The sequence below is a fragment of the Castor canadensis genome, chromosome 4 (genome assembly GCF_047511655.1).
Source record: "Castor canadensis chromosome 4, mCasCan1.hap1v2, whole genome shotgun sequence".
Taxonomy (NCBI): domain Eukaryota; kingdom Metazoa; phylum Chordata; class Mammalia; order Rodentia; family Castoridae; genus Castor; species Castor canadensis.
Window position 1 is genome coordinate 127,915,402 of NC_133389.1, and position 19,375 is coordinate 127,934,776.

Here is a 19,375-nt window from a genome sequence, read left to right on the forward strand (position 1 = left end):
ATCTTGGCTGTTTCCATAACTTGGCTATTGTGAATAGTGCCGCAATAAACATGGGTGTGCAGGTGCCTTTGGGGTAACCTGTGTCACAGTCTTTTGGGTATATCCCCAAGAGTGGTATTGCTGGATCAGATGGTAGATCGATGTCTAGCTTTTTAAGTAGCCTCCAAATTTTTTTCCAGAGTGGTTGTACTAGTCTACATTCCCACCAACAGTGTAAGAGGGTTCCTTTTTCCCCCGCATCCTTGCCAACACCTGTTGTTGGTGGAGTTGCTGATGATGGCTATTCTAACAGGGGTGAGGTAGAATCTTAGTGTGGTTTTAATTTGCATTTCCTTTATTGCTAGAGTTGGTGAGCATTTTTTCATGTGTTTTTTTGGTCATTTGAATTTCTTCTTTTGAGAAAGTTCTGTTTAGTTCACTTGCCCATGAGAAGTTTTTAAAATCAAATCCAATCCCCAATAATACACCACTTTATCTCTTCACATTTTGGAATTCATTTCTAAAGCTAAGAAGATGACATCATCACTCAGATTTTTAATGATTAAAAAGGTGATTTTATATGTTCTATTTATAATTTGAGAATTCAGTTAGTGGTCTCATGCTTCAAAATTAGGTGTGAGCTAACTTCATTTTTTTTGGTGGTACTTGGGGTTGAGCTCAGAACCTTGCACTTGGTAGGCAGGCACTCTACCCACTTGGCAGGCACTCAAAGCTCTTTTTTATTTGGTTATTTTTGAGATAGGGTCTCACTTTCATGCCTGGGCTGGGCTGGACTGTGATCCTCCTATTTATGCTTCCCTCACAGCTGGGATGACAGGCACACACCACCAAGTCCAGCTTATTGGTTGAGATGGGGTCTTACTAACTTTTTGCTTAGGCTGGCCTCAAACCACAGTCTTCTTCATCTCTGTCTCCCCAGTAGGTAGGATTACAGGCTTGAGCCACTACTCTTGGCTCACAAACTTCTAACTAGATGATATATCTTGCCTATATTTCTCCAACAAAAATTTTTATCCAAGTTAGAAATATGAAAAGGCACATTGTTGCAATAATGATTTTTACCATATGGTGGAAAAATAAGATAAATGAAGATTATATTTATTTTGAATCCTGAGTTTTCTAAGATTTTCTGAAAGTTCTGCTATTAATAATAAGTGGTGACCAGTGTTGCAGCACAATTAAGGAAATAGCAATATTCATTAAAAACTGTTAATGCTACTATAACTTAGATCAGGCAGAACACTGGCCCAACCTAAAGTCCTGGTAAAGGACATACATACTATTTAAACGCTTTTCACTTCCTGAAAAGGCACAAGGTCAAATTATAAAGGAAGCTATTAATCAATTTGCCTTGAAATTAAATTTTCTTTGTGAAAACATTCATTTTAATTTGTTTGATTCATTTTAATTTGATTGATTTATGTAACAATCCAGAGAAGTAAAACTAGTAAGCATTATAATTCTATTCTATAGGTAAGACAACTGAAGCTATCAGAGATTATGCTTTATGTTATACAACTACAAAATAACCAAGTTATCAGAAGATTTTTAGTTATGAATAACATATTTAAATCACTTTGTTAATGCAATATGAATACTGAAAATGTAAATAGTAGCAGCTATTATTCTAATAGGCTTGGTAAAGAACAGCCATTTTTTAAGTCTATGCATAAACTAGTATTATAATCTGTTTCATTTTATTTAAAAGGGAAAAAATTCAGAATTTCTGTCTAACCTGATGTAGAAGTAGTTTTTGAATAAGAACTCAAATATCAGATGATAATGATAACATTTCCAAGTAAACTCTAGTATATAAATATATATTTGAGGTCTACATGGAATGATAAGACATGATTAATTTTTTTCTAAATTATTAAAAGTTTTATAAGGTAATCTATTTGTTTTAAAACTACCATATCACTACTCAAAATACAAGGGTTGGGTATGGTGGTGGACTGTAATGCCAGCTATTTGGAAAGTGAACATAAGAGAATGGCAGTTTGAGGAGAGCCTGGCACAAATTAGTGAGACTTCATTTCAAAAACAAAGCAAAACAAAACAAGCCAGGCATGATGGCACATGCCTGTAACCCCAGCTAGTCAGGAAGTACAGGTAGGCTGATTGTGGTTTGAGGCTAGCTGGGAAAAAGCAAGAAACCCTTTCTGAAAAACAAACTAAAAGCAAAAGAACTGAGAGGAGTGAATCAAGTGACTGAGTGCTTTCCTAGTAAGCAAGCATGAGTTAGAACCCCACTGCCAAGAAAAAAAGCAACAAAGCACAACAAAACCTTTTTAAAGATGTCTGCCTCATGTATGGTTATAAAATTTAATTTGATTAAGTACTATACCTGATAATAAAACCTTTTTATAAGCATTTAAACAGACACATTTATATTTGTGACATCTTTACAGACAGATTTAAAAAGGAGTAGGGGTCCTCTTATTACCAATTATGATTATATAAGAAGATTCATTTTTAATTAGAATGAACAACTGAAAGACTTGATCTAGCCAGACAATAATGGCACTTGCCTATGATCCTAGTTACTTGGGAAGCTAAGGCAGAAGAATAGCAAGTTGAAGTAGAGCCTAAGCAACTTAGGCAGACCCGTCTCAAAATAAACGTAACAATTAAAAAAAAGTGTAGTTCAGTAGTAGAGTGCTTACCCAGCATCTGCAAGGCCCTTTAAAAAAGACAAAAAAACAAAAAAACAAAAAAAAACCCTATATTCTCTTAAAACAAAACAAAATAAAATTGTAATTCAAATAAAAGAATTTAAAAATGAAACTGTTGCTAAAGCAAATTTATAAATTAAGCAGGAAAAGTGAAATATAAGTCATATTTTTAAATTCTTGGAATTTCCTATCACAACTTTATAAACTTCAACCAAAATAGTTTAGGTATTTGTGTACTAAACAGGTAAACTACATTTCTTCATGTGTCAGTGTTAAAAAGTTTTATATTCCTTCATCTCAGCACTCAAATATGTTTACAAACTTCTGATTTCACATATACCTACAACCATCCCCTAAAATGTCTCAATGGCAAAGCATAAAATGAGGGAGAGAGAAATTATGTTCCCAACTATTAAAAATTAGAACAAAATTTACACCTCATACCTGAAGCTGTCCATTTAAAGAACTCAAGTCTTCTGCTTTCTTCTCTAAGGACTGAACCCAGACTTTCCTTTTTTGTCGGCATCTTGAAGCTGCTGCTCTATTTCGCTCTAGAAACTTTCTTCTTTTTTCATCAGGATCTTCATTAGCTGCTCTTCTTCGACGACCACTCGTACTTTGAGTCTGTGGAGTTGTGTGAGCTGGAGAAGCCTACATCAAACACAAATGGAAGCTTGTTTTATGTGTATTTAGCACTGTCACAGTGAATTTCTTTAATGCGTATTTTCATTTAGGCAGAACTATGAAAAAAATGAAAATAATATAAATGGTCATACGCTGATCTTTATTGTATCATTTAATCCTTAGATAACTATTGTTTTAAAGTACTAAATTTAAAAACTTAATAATTCTTAAATTAAATTCATGACAGGAAACCATGTTTTCAATGCTATTCTTGAAATAAAATATATCTCATTAAATCCGTCAAATTTTCTTTAAATACTGGTTATTCTTAAATGAAGAGTTAAAGTATGTATGTATTTTGGGGGTAGTTTTGAAATTTAGAGTTAGTCTTTTTCTAAGGGTCATATTCTTATAATTATTAACGTTCATTTTCCTGGTGGGAAAAATACCACAAGAGCCCTGATTTTCATTTTAATTGGTCCTCCTGCCTTCCAATGGATCAGTTTGGTTATGTCTGATCAGCCAGGGATAAAAATTTTCAGTCATTATTTGGACTGTCTAGAATATGGGGCTATTGAATACTAGGTAACCCTAAGCCTCTCATAAATCCTAAACCTGTGCCACATAACATTTGAATATGGGAGACAGGAAATGAACTATTGAAAAAGATACAAGGAAAGAGCACTTTGTGGTTACTGCTACATGAACCAAAGGAGAAGCCCGAAAACAATCTTTTTTGTATAACTAATTATAAAATGGTATGGACAGGTAAAATTTGTATTCCACAAATCAACATAATAAGCAAAAATCTTATGTATAAGTTCAAGGTTAAGTTCTGTAAATATATCACCCAACTATTTTTTACTGTACAATCCCCTCAAATACAAAGTAATCATTTAATTTCTTTGTCTAAATAATTAGCATTAAAAATTAAGAGTTATGGCTGGGTATGTTGCTCAGTGGAACAATGCTTGCCTAGCATGCATGAGGCCCTGGGTTTAATAACCAGCAATACAAAACAAAAATTTAAGAGAGTTATTTCATTAGGGTGCTACAAATTTTCATTTTATTGCCAGTATGTTTTCTTCAGTTATAAAGTATTTTAACTGAAATAAAGGTCCAGTGTAAATCAGTTTTCTTTTCCCTATATATTGTGACTTGATCTTTTAGAAAAATATTTGTATGGTTGGCTTCAAGACTTGAAACTTGTTGGGCGCCAATGGCTCATGCCTGTAATCTTAGTTACTCAGGAGGCAGAGATCAGGACGATTGCGGTTTGAAGCCAGCCCAGGCAAATAGTTTGAGAGACCCTATTTTGAAAATACTCAACACAAAAACAGGGCTGGTGGAGTGGCTCAAGTGGTAGTACGCCTGACTAGCAAGCATGAGGCCCTGTGCTTAAACTCAGTACAAAAAAAACCAAAAAAACCCAAAAAACCCCCACTTGCAACCTTGAAATATTTTAAAGAAATAGTAAGTTACCTATAGAACTTATCTTTACCTTTGCTAATTATATTGATTAGGGGGCCACAAATTTTCATCTTATTGCAAATGGGTTTTTTTCATGTATTCATTTGTTTGAATAGGAAACAACATATACACAAATAAAAACATTGTACACCATAAATATATACAATTTTTACTTGTCAAATTTTAGTTTTTAAAATAAATTGTTAATGATAGGAAAGGATTTTATTCATGCATATTAATTGTACAAAGGGGTTTCATCGTGGTATTTCCATATATGCATATAATATACTTGGACCAAATTTACTCCCTCTATTACTCTTTCTTATCTCTCTCACTTTTTTAAAAAACAATTTTTAACAGGTTTCATTATTCTGCTTTCATCCATGCTTATAAAGTAGTTCAATCATATTTACCCTTCCTTCACCCTTACCCCTCACACTGGCTCCTACCCTATGTACCGGGTGTGTGTGTATATGTGTATGTGTGTGTGTGTGTATTGAACTGGTAACAGATTTTAAAGAAAACTTTTCTTTCTATTAATTCTGTTACAGAGAAACTGAATATAATTTTGAGAAACTTATTTCATTCCCTCTTTTTTTGTTTGGGCAGTACTGGGGTTTGAACTCAGGGCTTGACGCTTGCTAAGCAGGCATCCGATCATTCACTCCTTCTTGACTGAGGAACTTTAGAGTTGTGAATTTCCTCTTTAGAAAATTTGTTCTATACCTAGAAAAATATTAGAACCTTACATTGAGGAGAATGAAGAGTTTTCTTTTAACTATTGTCACAGACTTCTTAAAGACTTGTCATAAAAACAAACTATACCTATATTAACATTAAATGTTTTCCTTGTTGTGAGCTTTTTATTTAAACTGTTCTTGTATAACCTAAATATTATGAGTTAAAGAAAAATTTAATAGGTTATATTCTATAAATGTTATAAACAATAAAATCTTTAATACTGTTGAGGAATGCTGTATTTTTCAGAAATGTGTATAATTTTCTTAAAGGAGCAAAACTGAAACCTTTTTTAAAATTATTGATTCTTCTGTTTTTCTTCTTTTTTGGCAGCACTGGGGTTTGAACTCAAAGCCTCATGCTTGCTAGGCAGGCGTTTCTTACCACTTCAGCCACTCTACCAGCCCAAATTTATCACCGATTTTTCTGTTTCCTGAAATGCTGTATGTTAATTACAGTGTATATCATATTATAACGATCTCGTCTACAGATATTAAAGTGTTAGAGCTATTAACTACTGTTCCAAGTATCCCAAGGGCAGACATTTTTTCTTTAGTAATTCTTGTTTCTGTTTTTAATATTTGGCCACTTGTTGTAAAGCATTACTCCTTTTTATTTCTTTGTGTAAGTACTCTTACCTTCTAGGTGATCAGAAGTCTTTTCAAGAAATATATAGAAAAAAAAAAAGAAATGTACAGAGTGTGTATGTATGGAATGCATTACTGACATCACCAAAGGAGCAGCTATGCTGCATGGAAACTGTTTATACTGGGTCATTTTTCACTTCTCTCTAGTTTGTGACTATCTATCATGATTAACATTTCTATGTATCTGAACAATATTTCTACATGCAGGGTTGCTGCTAAATCTTTAAAAATTCTTACTTAGCTCTTTTATATTCTCTGCTTGAAGAATATTAGCAGACACTAAAAAAGTATGTTTCCAATCAAAGAAACTCGGGTAAACAGCCAAGTTTTAGATCACCATCTAAGCACAGGTATTAACTACATTTTATTTTTACAAAACTTCAGATAAAATGGAATGTAGTTATGGTTGTCGTCTACTAAGCAACTTTACTTAGGAGCTGAGAGAAAAATGAGTGAGAATGTGTTTTTTAATATTATAAACCAGGGGTTGGCAAACTGGTTCACAGGGCAAATATAGCTGATAACTGTTTTTATAGGTCTGCAAGCTATTAAGGGTCTTTTTTATAAAGAAAAGAAATAAGTATTTGTACTTAATAAATCTTTATTTTCATATGCTAACTATAGTTTCCCTGGATTCATAATTTTATGTTTTACTATAATGGAAGCCCAGTAAGGACGGGACTTTATTCATTTATCCACTGCTGTATTATCAGATTCTAGAATAGTCTGGTAAATATTGTCTTAATGTTCTGAAATGAGTTCTGGAATAGAATTGGGGTACAGAAGGCACAGTATACACCTCCAAGCCAGGCAGAATCAAATGCTTGTTAAACATAAAAATATACAAATTTAACTATAATCATTTCTGCTACTCTACTAGTACTTGTAATTAGTTTTTGCATATATGGAAATATCATAATGAAACCCCTTTGTACAATTAATATGCAAGAATAAAATCCTTTCCTATCATTAACAATTTATTTTAAAAACTAAAAACTGACAAGTAAAAATGTGTATGTTTATGGTGTATGTTTTTACATGTGTATATGTTGTGGAATGGCTTAACCAATCTATTTAGCATATGTATGACTCATACACTCATTTTTTTGTGGTGAGAACACTTAAAATCTACTCTTCACTATTTTCAGGTACAGCAATATACCAGTATTGACTACAGTCATTGTGATATATAATAGATCTCTTGAACTTATTTCTCCTATGTAACAGAAATTTTGTGTATTTTGATGATCTCTCTCCTTACTCCCCACCCCTATAAATCCCATTGGAAGGATAGTTTCTTTTTTTTCTATAAATTTTTATTAGGATATATTCATTATACAAAGGGGGATTCATAGCGACAATTCCGATTAGACTTATATTGTACATTAGTTACATTGCCTCCATCGTCTCTCCCTCTCAACCCCCTCCCTGCCCCACTTAAAGTAATTGCAAGATGTTTCTTAGTTCTGTTTCACATAGGTATGTGAAGTCAACCTACTATACACCATCACCTTAATTTCCTTCATTCACCCTCCTCCCTTTCCTTAGCCGTCACCCCATAGTGTATCTATTTTATAGTCCTGTTTTTCACTATTAATATTTAAGTTGATGCTCAAAAGGGTGTCCCAATGTATGCCCACTGTGGGTGTACTTTACTGTGGTTCGTTCAACCCCTTCCATTATTCTCCTTTACCCCTTTACCTACCCCCCACCATTTTTCAACAGCTATCAATACACATCCTTGTACCTTCAACCTTCACATCTTATGTTTTATGATATCACTGATGCCCTATCACTCTCTTTTCCTTTCCCTCTTTCCCCGAGTTCCATAGAGTAGTTCTACTATTACAAGCAAGTTCTATGTATGACTTTGTATATGATCAGGCTTGTTTTTGTGTGTATGTTTATCTTTTGGATCTATCTTCCATGTATGAGAGAAAATGTGGCCTTTGTGTTTCCGAGCCTGGCTTACTTCACTTGACATGATGTCCTCCAGTTGCATCCGTTTCTCTTCAAACAACATGTCACTACTCTTTATGGCTGAGTAATACTCCATTGTGTACATATACCACATTTTCTTGATCCATTCATCAAAACAAAACACCCATATAAATATTTTCAGGGTGTCTGGTGGCCTGAATTTCAGTAATTATTGATCTATTATTTTTACTTATTTATTTTTGTATCATACTTATACACAGATCTACTTTTTCCTTTTCTCAAGGCTTTTGATAGAGTTTTTGAAATAAGAAAGCTAAAAACACTCTTTTCAAAGTATATAAAGCCATGTAAGTCACACGTTGTCTTTTTAAGGATAACAAGAATGGTAAATGATAAAAACAACACATACCGGAGTTTCTGTAGTGGATGTGGCTGGCTGTTGTAATGATTGTGGACGAGATTCTTCTGATTGAGTTCTAACCAATCCACTACCGTGACCTTTGACAGTGTCACCATTGGTAACTGGATGTTGCTGGGTCAAAGCAGCTTTTAATCTCTGAAATGCAAACACCATTAAAAAAAAAGTTTCCTGGTTTACACCCAAGCCAACTCTCAACACTCTGTAGCTAACCAAAATACATTATTTGTTAAGGAACACAGAAATACATTTGGCTTTGGAAAACAGTTTTTATTATATTTCAGTACATTATTAGAAATATCAATACGACAAACAATAAACAATAAATAGGATCTTAGGGAAACTTCTCTTTTTGTCTAGTACTAACAGGGGACTCTATAATTAGCTGTTCCTAATGAAGTCTGAGAAAGTTTAAAAAAATAAACACTGTTAACTGAAAGTAACTAGCTTTGTTCAACTAAAATGTGTAACACAAGTTAATTAAGATGTACACTTTTACTCATTCCCTTCTACCCCATTCCTATACTCCATACCAGGCTCTGCCTAGAGTCCAGGATCTAAATCTCTTCTTTTCCAGATTAGGGCCCTTTGCTTGCACATCTGATGCAATACTTAGTTGGACAATGACCTAATATTGCGTTTTTTAGACCACTATGATGCCTGTTAGATTGAACTTTTTCCAGAACCTACAACTAGTTGAATATACCTCTTGTAGGTTCCTCTCTGTCCCCAATAGTCAGATTGATTTTTCCACTATGTTCTATTTTGCCAGATAGCTGAATCAGACCTCATGGACTTTCACAATATGATAAATCTCCTCTTATAATGAGGCCCTAGATATTTATGGATATACTTCTCACAAAGGTACAAATTGAATGCTTCAGCAAAATTGTCACATGTGACTATCTTATTTCCCAACCATATAGCAAGCGCTTTAAAAACAGATTTTCTTGTATTTCTTTGTATCTCTGTTAGCATAACAAACATATTTGCTAATTGACAGAAATTGGTTTCTTTAGTGAAAATGGGCACAGGACGTCTTTTAAGTAATTTTAATGTTACAATCTGTAAATATGAAATAGCACAAGATAATCATACTGTAGCATCTCAGCAGTAAAAAGGAGTTCAGGGACCTGAGAAACCTGGGACTATTATTGTTGACACAGAGATGTACTTCTTAAGGCCAAAATAAGTATTAGCACAAATATCTGAGTCAGATATATTCGCTATTATTTACTTATACATTTATTTATTGTAGGGTTGGGAACTGAAACCAGGACCTTGCACATGCTGTGTAACCACTCTACCACTGAGCCACATCCCTGGCCCCTATATTTTCTTAAGATCTACATTCAGAGTATCTGGGGGAAAAGAGGCTCCCTCCCAAAAACAAATCCTATATGTAATGTATTGGTAAGAACTGTGTTGTAGTCTATCTAGTATTTTCCAGACTTCCTAGAATAACTGGGGTGTTAGGTATTACAAATAGGGATTCTTAGCAATCTTTACTTTCTTTTTTCCCTTCGTATTTAAGCAAAGGACACAAGAGCAAAGCTTTTGTAAAAGGATCCCAAATGATTCTAGTACAGCTGCTTTCATTTATTACAACCAACAAGTTAGAAAATTTTACAACTATTCAAAAATTAGCAAAGTCTTTATTTTCATCCACGCACATCTTTGTACTGTCTATTATATGTACACTTTTATTAACTGAAGCATATATGAAAAGGTCACTAGATTTCTTCTGAGACAATAATTGTATCTGGGTAAGTGGACATTTTCTCTTTACTGCTAATCCTTAAGATTCTGAATTAATATTTAAAATGAAGCCATTAGTTAAAAAAAGTTTTATGGAAGTGCAAGTTACATTCAGTAAATTTACTCTTTTTGGTGTATAGTTCTATGAGTTTCAAGAAGCAAATATATTTGAGCCACTTCTTCCTCAATTATGATACATCAGAGTTAGTTCTACCCCCAACATGCCCTTATGCCCTTCTTGTCATACTCTTCTGGCTCCTGGAAACCAACAATGTGTTCTCTGATCCCAAGAGTTTTATCTAGAATACCATATAAATGGCACTTGAGATTCACTAGGGTGTTGTATTACCAGCACTTTTCCAATGTGTTTTTAATTGGATAGAATCTCCACTTTATAGATTAGAAAAACAGTGATCTTTTGCTCAAAGTCACACAGCCAATAAACCAACTGATGAACCAGGATCTCTTCAGTTTAGCCATATGCACAATTTAGCCATACACTATGTTGTTTCCAGAAAGGGAAGAGCAGGAAAGAAAATAGAGATTACATGACTTAATGATTCGAAAGACAACCACAAAGGATTGAAAATGCCAAGCCTGATAATGCAAGTGTTAAGCCATGTCACTCAAGATCAGCCATGTTTTCTCCCTCTTTTCTGGCAGACTTTATGAATTATAAAGTAGTATTTGGATGGATGCCAGTGGCTCATGCCTATAATCCTAGCTACTTGGGAGGACTGTAGTTCAAGGTCAGCCTGGGTAGATATTTCATGAGACCTCCATCTCCAAAAGTAACCACAGCAAAAGGACTGAGAGTGTAGCTCAAGTGGTAGCATGCTTGCTTTGCAAGCATGAAGCCCTGTGTCCAAATCCCAGTCCGACCAAAAAAGTACAATACTTGTAAAGTCCTAGTATCTTCACTGATTAGTATACATAATGTATTATGAAGTCCTATAGAACTAAAAGATACCTTAAGTTTAGAACTTAACTGTTTTCATCTATGACTTTGAACAAATCATTAAGCTCTGAATCCTGATACATTTTCAGTAAAACTCAGAATAAATACTTGTAGGGCTTGCAGTAAAAGTTAAATATAACACACGAAACTATCATTTCTCAAGAATTTCTTCAAGAATAGCTATCAAAAAAAAAAAGAATTGCTATCAAGGTCTCTATTTTCATAGCATGGAGGTAGTGGGGGTATTGAAGAATCTGGAGAGTTTCTACACTTTTGTATTTTTAAAATGTACTTAGCATTCATCTTAAGCATTGGTTTGGCCCTTATCTAAAATGTAAAATATGTTCAAGACCATGTTATACTCTGCATTTTTCAGAAGCCAGATAAGATCGAGTTCCTTTCTTTTTTAAACAATCAGGTGCAGTACTAATAGTGAAGGCACAGAAAATTAAGACACTAATAACTGATAGGACAATGTTGAAATAGATAAATTAAAAATGAAATTAGATGAGTGGCCAAACAGCAATTAACTGGAATCAGCGAGGAGTACTTACAAAAAATGATCAAGAATTGTAAGATAAAAACTAAAAAAAGTGCTATAAACAGAACAAAGAAGGAATGTCTGGGGAGTTGGTCAGTCTGCATATTTATTTCTTTTATATACAGAGTGTTAGGTATCAAAATACAATGAGTGGTACCTAGTCCACAGTGCTAAGTTGGAGCTTTCATTTTGTATATAAAATGTGCATAAATATAACTAGAGGTTAAACTGGTAAATTATGTGTTAGTAAAACATTTTTAAGTCCTTAGGTAGAAAACATCATAGAACTGAAAAGCATTTAAAGTTTTATAGTGAAGAGCTTAACTCTTAGAATTAATGAAATACAGTAACTGCACTTAGGGGAGTCTGCAGTACATGAACATCACTCTCTTGAATAATCTTTAGTAGGGCAAGTTACTACCTTATAGAGCACTTAAAAGCAACATCAGTATTCATTCATTATCCTCCCTTGACTGCCCGAGGGTATACAGTACCCATCCAGTGAGGAAGCACTAACGTTTGTTCCATGCTGTTACACTGATTACAATGGGTCTGACTTGGAAAGTGTGCCACTGGGTATAAAATGTAAGAAAGAGATTTTTAAGGATTAATTAACATTGCTCTGAATTACCCATTAATTAAAAAAAATACAACAAAAATATGCATGCTAAATAATTAGATTGAATTAGGTGAAGAAAACATTTATTAAGTATCATTCATATAAAGTTTACAATTAGTATAAGGATCCTATCCTTCCATATTTGTTAGGGGTATTTGATTTTCAAAGGAAATATAATTAAATGGTATTTTAGACCAAATATCTTGGTCTAAAAAATTAAAGAAAACAATTATACATATAATGGACGTTTATTTTACAAACAGAATTTTGGAGCTAATAGATATAATGAAAATCAGTCCAAGTACCACCTTATAGATAAACTTCCCAGAGTGAGTTACTTTTCAAAATCATAAACCAAGTTAGTCGCAGAAATAAAACCAGAAATTCTGTTGACTGCCAATTTGCTGAACATATCTTAAAAACTTTATCAAGATGGAGCACTGCTCTAATAATAATAAGTATTTTAAATACAGTAGCAATCAATCAAGTTGGTATCAGATATAGGTCACTTCATTACTAAGATCAAAATTTCTCTCAGTAGAGAAATTTAATATAATAAAAATTGAGTATGAGAAATTAAGATTGAACAGTGAGAAATTTGTTAAGATTTAAACAGTCTATAATCTCCAACACATACAATAAAAACTGGGCATATTTTAAGTTAAAGATTTACATTTGTTTGAAAGAAAATTAAAATATCATTGTATTGCTATGCAGGAGGCTAGGATGTTAATTATTAGAGTTAATTTTTAGTGATACCAAGTTTAACTACTATATCTGAAGTTATTCTTAGAGACACAGATTGTGCCAATTACTGAAAGGGTGAAGTTTGTTGTGCTGACCAATCTGATATATTCATTTTCAGAGGTGATCTGCTAAAAATAATTTGATATTTAAGTTCTATGTTTTATGTTTATGTTGGACCTTTGAAAATAAATTTTATCACATCAGAAACTTGGTAGGAATAAACTACTCAATCATAGTTAAGAGAAAAAAGATAATGTTCTTTAGAAACAATTTATGAAAAAGTCAGATCCATATTTCATGTGTGCCACAAAAGCTCATCAGAGTAATAACCCTCCTTCTCCTGGGTGTTATCCTACCATCTGCTGTTCTATTACTTATCTTTATTTTGCAACTAATTAACAGCATAATGTTCTAAATTCAGCAAGTTAATTATCATTATTGTGATCTTTGCAGCATCATCAGTCCTCATGAAGTCTTGTCTCCCCACCCCAGAGAACACAGGAAAATGAAGTAGGTTGGGAGAGGGTCTGTTTCTTTGGTGTGGGCTCATTAGGTGTTTGCTGATTAGCTTGGCATGCAGAGGCAGGTCAGAAGAATTCTGCTGAACATGAGGTTCCATGCAGGGCCCAACCAAGTTAATGTAGGTTTCTGAACATTTGCCAAGATGCCCTCAGTCAGCTCTCAGTAGAAACCCCCTGCAGAAAACCTACTGGCTACCCACTGTGTACAAAAATATCTCTCAGTTTGTCACACAGTCTTAAAGAAATAATTCTGGAGGATATTACTCAAGTACTAAACTTTCTTGAACAAAACTCCTAGATCATTAACATTTTATTCATAGGAGTTGCTTTTTGATTACAAGTCAAAAAGAGAAAGTTATTTTATTAGAAGAGCAATACAGATAGCAAATATTTATGGTTTATAATGACAAATGAACCCTATAACCCAAATTTGATGAAATCTAGTAAAATGCTGCAGAAAATAGCAGATTCTGGAATTTCTTCTATGGGCCCCTTCCCCGATTTCTTTATCATATTCTTCTTTTTTAAAAGACTTAAAAGTTCTAAAAAAAATCTTTTTTAAAAAACTCTGAAGGTTTTTTAGCAGAAAACAATGATCTTATTTTGTATTTACAGTAGACAGAAACACAATGCACACAATAGTATCTTCTGGTAAGTACTGAGTATCTGAAAATCAAGGAATTACAAAAGCATCCCTGCGTATCCTAGCACACAAAGTTTCTACAATCCTGCCATTTCTCTTACATTATTATTTAATCACAGATAATGTTAGCAGAAGCATCACTGCTAAATTTTATAGCATGCCATTAATAGATTGTGATAACAAGGTCAAGTAAGTTCCTGAGAGATGTGGAACCCAAAAAGGATGATGTTTAAATGTTTTCAAAGGGGATTGAAACCACCACCACCATCTCAAAAGTAGTGACAGAACAAATTATATGTTTTAGTGGGAGCCACAGACAGGCGAACAGACAGAATTGTTTAACTGGACTAGAGGTGTGACTAAAGCCATAGAGTGCTTGCTTTGTAAGCACTAAGTCCTGAGTTCAAACCCCAGTCCCACCCCGAACTGTTTAAATATAAACGCCACTCAGAATTGTTTAATGCATTACATACATCTAGGGGCTGTAAGCTGGGACCACATATTTGGAGAGCATGGATCTAGAGTTCTTTCTTTTTGTTTTTTTCTTGGTGGTGCTAGGAAGTTGAACTGAGGGCCTAGCAATTGCTAGGCAGGCACTTTACCACTTGAGCACATCCCCAGCCCTTTTTGCTTTAGTTATTTTTCCAGTACAGTCTCCAGTTTTTCTGGGCTGCCTTGGACTGTCATCATCCTATTTATGTTTCTTGAGTAGCTGGGATGACAGGTGTGCACCACCATGCCCGGTTTTTATTGGTTGGGATTGGGGGTGGGGTATCTCACTAATTTTTCCCCTGGGCTGGCTTCAAACTGTGATCCTTCCAATCTCTACTTCCCAAGTATCTTGGACTACAGATGTGAGCCAATGTATCCAGCTGAGAGCTCTATCATTGATGCAAATAACCAAGTTCTGTAATCATTTATTTGGTTTGACTAAAGAAACCTCTGTACGCTGTGATATGGACTCAACTCCAACTTTATTCAGTTGGGATGACAGAATTATTTGGTAATCTTTATAAGCCCCTGAATCTTAATAAACTGATATTAGTATTTTAATTTCAAACTTAGAAATAAATTGTACCTATTTGATACCTTTTGTTCTGAAAGTCTCTAAGATAATTTGCTACAATGAGTAACAGACTATTCCTGGATTTTAATTTTAAATGTTAAATCTAGAGTTTGATTTAGTCCTACGAATTTGTTATAAGTACTATGATAATCTTAACTAAGTTTCTAAATATTATAAGGATATTTAATAAAACCAAGACTCACTATATAAGTTTAAGAGTTATTGAAGCATTGAGGGAAGTTTTAAGCAACTGAGGTAGTTATAGGAAAAAATAAGTTTATATATGCAGCTTAGCATGTTTAAGATTACCTGCATTTTAAACCCTTTAAAAGCAATAATTATATTTGTAAACTGCTTTGAGCTCTTAGGGAAGAACTAAGTTTTCCAAATTTGTAACTTTAATAATCTAATAGTTTTTTAAAAAGTAGTCCCTGAAACAATCATTTTTTGTGCCTAACAGTCACCATCAATGGCATCAATAAAACAAAATCCTCAAATACTTGTTTGATATGATATAATCCTAACTGCTGTACATGAAATTCTAGAAGACAAGACTCTTTTCTAACTTTCCTGATAATCACTGTAAACATTTGCAAGAAAAACCTCAAAATTTAAGATCCTACCTGCTGAATTTCTTACTGCTTGAGAAACATTTGTTAAATAAGAAGCGATAGAAACAGTTGTTAAATGATATTGTTAAATATGAACGTGTATTAACAAACTATAAAAAACAACTATTTCGGGATCATTCTGTTAGATTTATTCTGCACATATAGCAATATGCAATTACAATAGATGTAGTTGATAATTATATGCAAGTAGTGAAAATTACTGAGTCAAGATAATAAATAATGTTCACTCTATGCTACTTACTATAACAGGGAAAACAGACTAACAAGCAGTATTAGATAAAAAATATAAATACAGGTCTGGGGTACAGTTCAGTGGTACTGTGCTTGTGGTACATGTGAGGCTCTGGGTTTGATCCCCAGCATCACAGCTTCCTTCCTGAGATACAGATAAACAATACTGAAGTGTAAAACAAAGTAAGTTCTGAACAACAAAAATTTTGCACTAATTAGAATTCCCTTAGTAGTTTACAGAACTGAAATTTTAAGTTACCAGTTCTTATTACTTGACTAGCATAGCAATATTTATTGCTCTAACAAACAAGCCAAAATAAGTAGCTATGATCTATTAGAAGACGGAAATATATGACAATCTAACATATCAAAGATGATTCAGTTTCCAATCACAATGTAATTAAAACAGAAATCAGTAAGAAAAAAATAAAATGACCCCTGCAAATATTTGGAAATCATGCAATACACCTCTAACCCACTGGCCAAAGAAGAAATCACAAGGGAAATGAGAAAATTAATGATTATGAAAATAAAGCATATCAAAATTTGTGAATACAAGAAATTTATAGCTCTAAATCAATAGTCTAAGAGCTTATAAGAAGCTAAAAGATAAGCAAATGAAACTTAGGTAAATCAGAAAAAGGAAATATTAAAGATTAATCAGTAAGAGTACAAATATATATACAGAGAATTCCAGTATATATACATAATAGTAAAAGAAAAATGATACAATTTAAAAAATGGGCAAGAGACTTTTACAAAGTCTGGCCAAAAAGGAAATGTAAACTAAAACCACCAGAAACTGCTACACACCCCTAGAATGTCTCCAATTAAAAAAGTAGAGAAAAGTGAGTGCTGGCAAGAATGTTCCAGCACACTGTTGGAGGGAACGCAAACTTTTGGAAAAATGTCTGACAATTTCTTACAAAATTAAATGTGTATCTACCCTTTGACTCAGCAATTGTACTCTTTAATTTGTCAAAGAAAATAAAAACATATGGCCACAAAGAGTTATATAATATGCTCAGTAGAAGGGGCTAGGAGTACAGCTGAGTGGTAGTGGGTTCATGATGCATGGTGTTGAGGCTCTGGGTTCAATCCCAAGCACTATGAAAACAAAACAAGGGCTGGGGATGTACCTAAGTGGTCAAGTGTTCACCTAGTATGCATGAGGCCCTGGGTTTGACCCCCTGTACTGAAAACAAGTAAAATCAAAACAGCTGGGTGCCGTTGGCTTACAACTATAATCCTAGCTACTTGGGAGGCTGAGACTGGAAGGATGAAGGTTTGATGCCAGCCTGCGCAAATAGTTTGTGGGACCCCCATCTCCAAAATAACCAGAGTAAAATGGACTTAAGGTGTGGCTCAAGTAGTAGAATGCCTGCTTTAGAAAGTGCAAAGCCCTGAGTTTAAATCCCAGACACACCAACCAAACAAAAAATGAAAAATAAATAATAAAAATTCAACAAAACACCCCCACACCAAAAAGGAATATGCATAGTAGCATTATTTATACTAGCTAAACACTAAAAATCAAGTGCCCATCAATGGGAGAATGACAAAAAAACTGGTATATTCATCCAGTGGAATACTCTGCGATAAAATGAAGCAAACTATGATACACTTAACAACATGAATAAATCTCAGAGGCACATGCTGATGTAGACACAGAAAAAAGAATAGGATTCCATTTACACAACATTTTAGAGTTTATGATGACAAACAGCAGAACAGCTGTGGAAGAAGACTGATTGGGAAAAGAACAGAAAAACATTTTTGGGTAGATGTTTATGTTATTATCATAATGGGGTTTGGATGAATGCACTTTTTTATTAAAATTGTGCAGTAAATACTGGCTTATTTCAATGTATGCAAGTTTTTACATTGACTTATAAAATAATCAAATAGAGGTATAGAGTACACTGAGGTATAGATAAAATAAGAATGACAGTAGGTTAATACTTGGAGCTGGGTGGTATGTATATGGGACTTCATTATATTATCCTGTTTACTTTGTGTATTTTTGAAATTTTCATCATGAAAAGTTAGAAAAAAGGAAGTAGACTTGTTTCAATCATTTTATTTAATCAAAAATAGGACAATCTTATTTGCTACTCTAATTAAAATTAGGCAGTCATGAAATGTGGCTATTTTTTATTAGCAAAATTCTAATAAGAAATTTAACTGGATATTAAGTGGGGCAATCTGTGATCCCTCCCCCTCATGCTATTTTTGGGTCTTCAACCAATGACTATTTTTCACACATAAATTTATGGAAGCTAATAGCTTTGATATTTTTAAACATATAAACAGTAAAAACACTTTTATTTTTTAAATTTAATTTTTTGGTGACCTTAAAGGAAAAAGCTCCTCAGTTACTGTAACATTTAATAGCTGCTAGAAATATGGCCTAATAGCCAAAATACCTTCTCTAAATACAACTTGTTTCTCTTTTTGTTGTTGTTGTGGTACTGGGGTTTGAACTTTGGGCCTTCACCTTGAGCCACTCCACCAGTCCTATTTTTGTGATGGGTTTTTTCAAGATAGGGTCTCACAAACTATTTGCCTGGGCTGGCTTCAAACTGTGATCCTCCTGATCTCTGCCTTCTGAGCAGTTAGGATTACAAATGTGAGCTACTGGTGCCTGGCCTAGAATTTATTTCTTTTGAATTAATCTGTAGGATTAAAAAGTCCACTGGATAAGTAAAAATATTTTTAGATGCAGTGTATAAGAGGAACTCTCTGACTCTTATTTCTATTCTACTTAGTTTTCACTGCATGGGAAAGTAAACTGAATTTTTCTAGTAATATAGTATATTTAAACAGAAAGTATAAAAAACATTTATAGTGAAGTTCTTCTGTTATCAGGTGAAAAAGATTCATCTTGGTATTTCCAAACATACTGACCTGAACATTTACTATTGTGAAAAATTTCCCCCTCCAGCTTTTATGTTCTTTTCTAATTACAATCAACAACCAGCTAATTTGTACGCTAATCAATTGTGGTTCATTCAGATAGTGTCCAATTTTATTGTTTAAAAAGGTTACCATGTGCAAACTTCAGACTGATTAATTTGCACTAAAGGAGAACTGCAGTAAAAAATTTATGCCTTGCAATATACAATTTTTTACATGTACAAATTTGT

At 33.6% G+C, this 19,375-nt stretch overlaps 1 protein-coding gene across 1 annotated transcript in view; it reads right to left on the bottom strand.

Moving 5' to 3' along the window:
• The window catches only part of Atf2 (activating transcription factor 2), an 83,658-nt gene that overhangs the window by 13,689 nt on the left and 50,594 nt on the right, over positions 1 to 19,375 (bottom strand). The window contains exons 11-12 of the mRNA XM_074071139.1: positions 8,505 to 8,651; positions 3,120 to 3,326 (exon numbers count right to left, since the gene is read on the bottom strand). Coding sequence (XP_073927240.1) covers positions 3,120 to 3,326; positions 8,505 to 8,651 — 354 coding nt within the window. The remainder of the gene's footprint in view (positions 1 to 3,119; positions 3,327 to 8,504; positions 8,652 to 19,375) is intronic.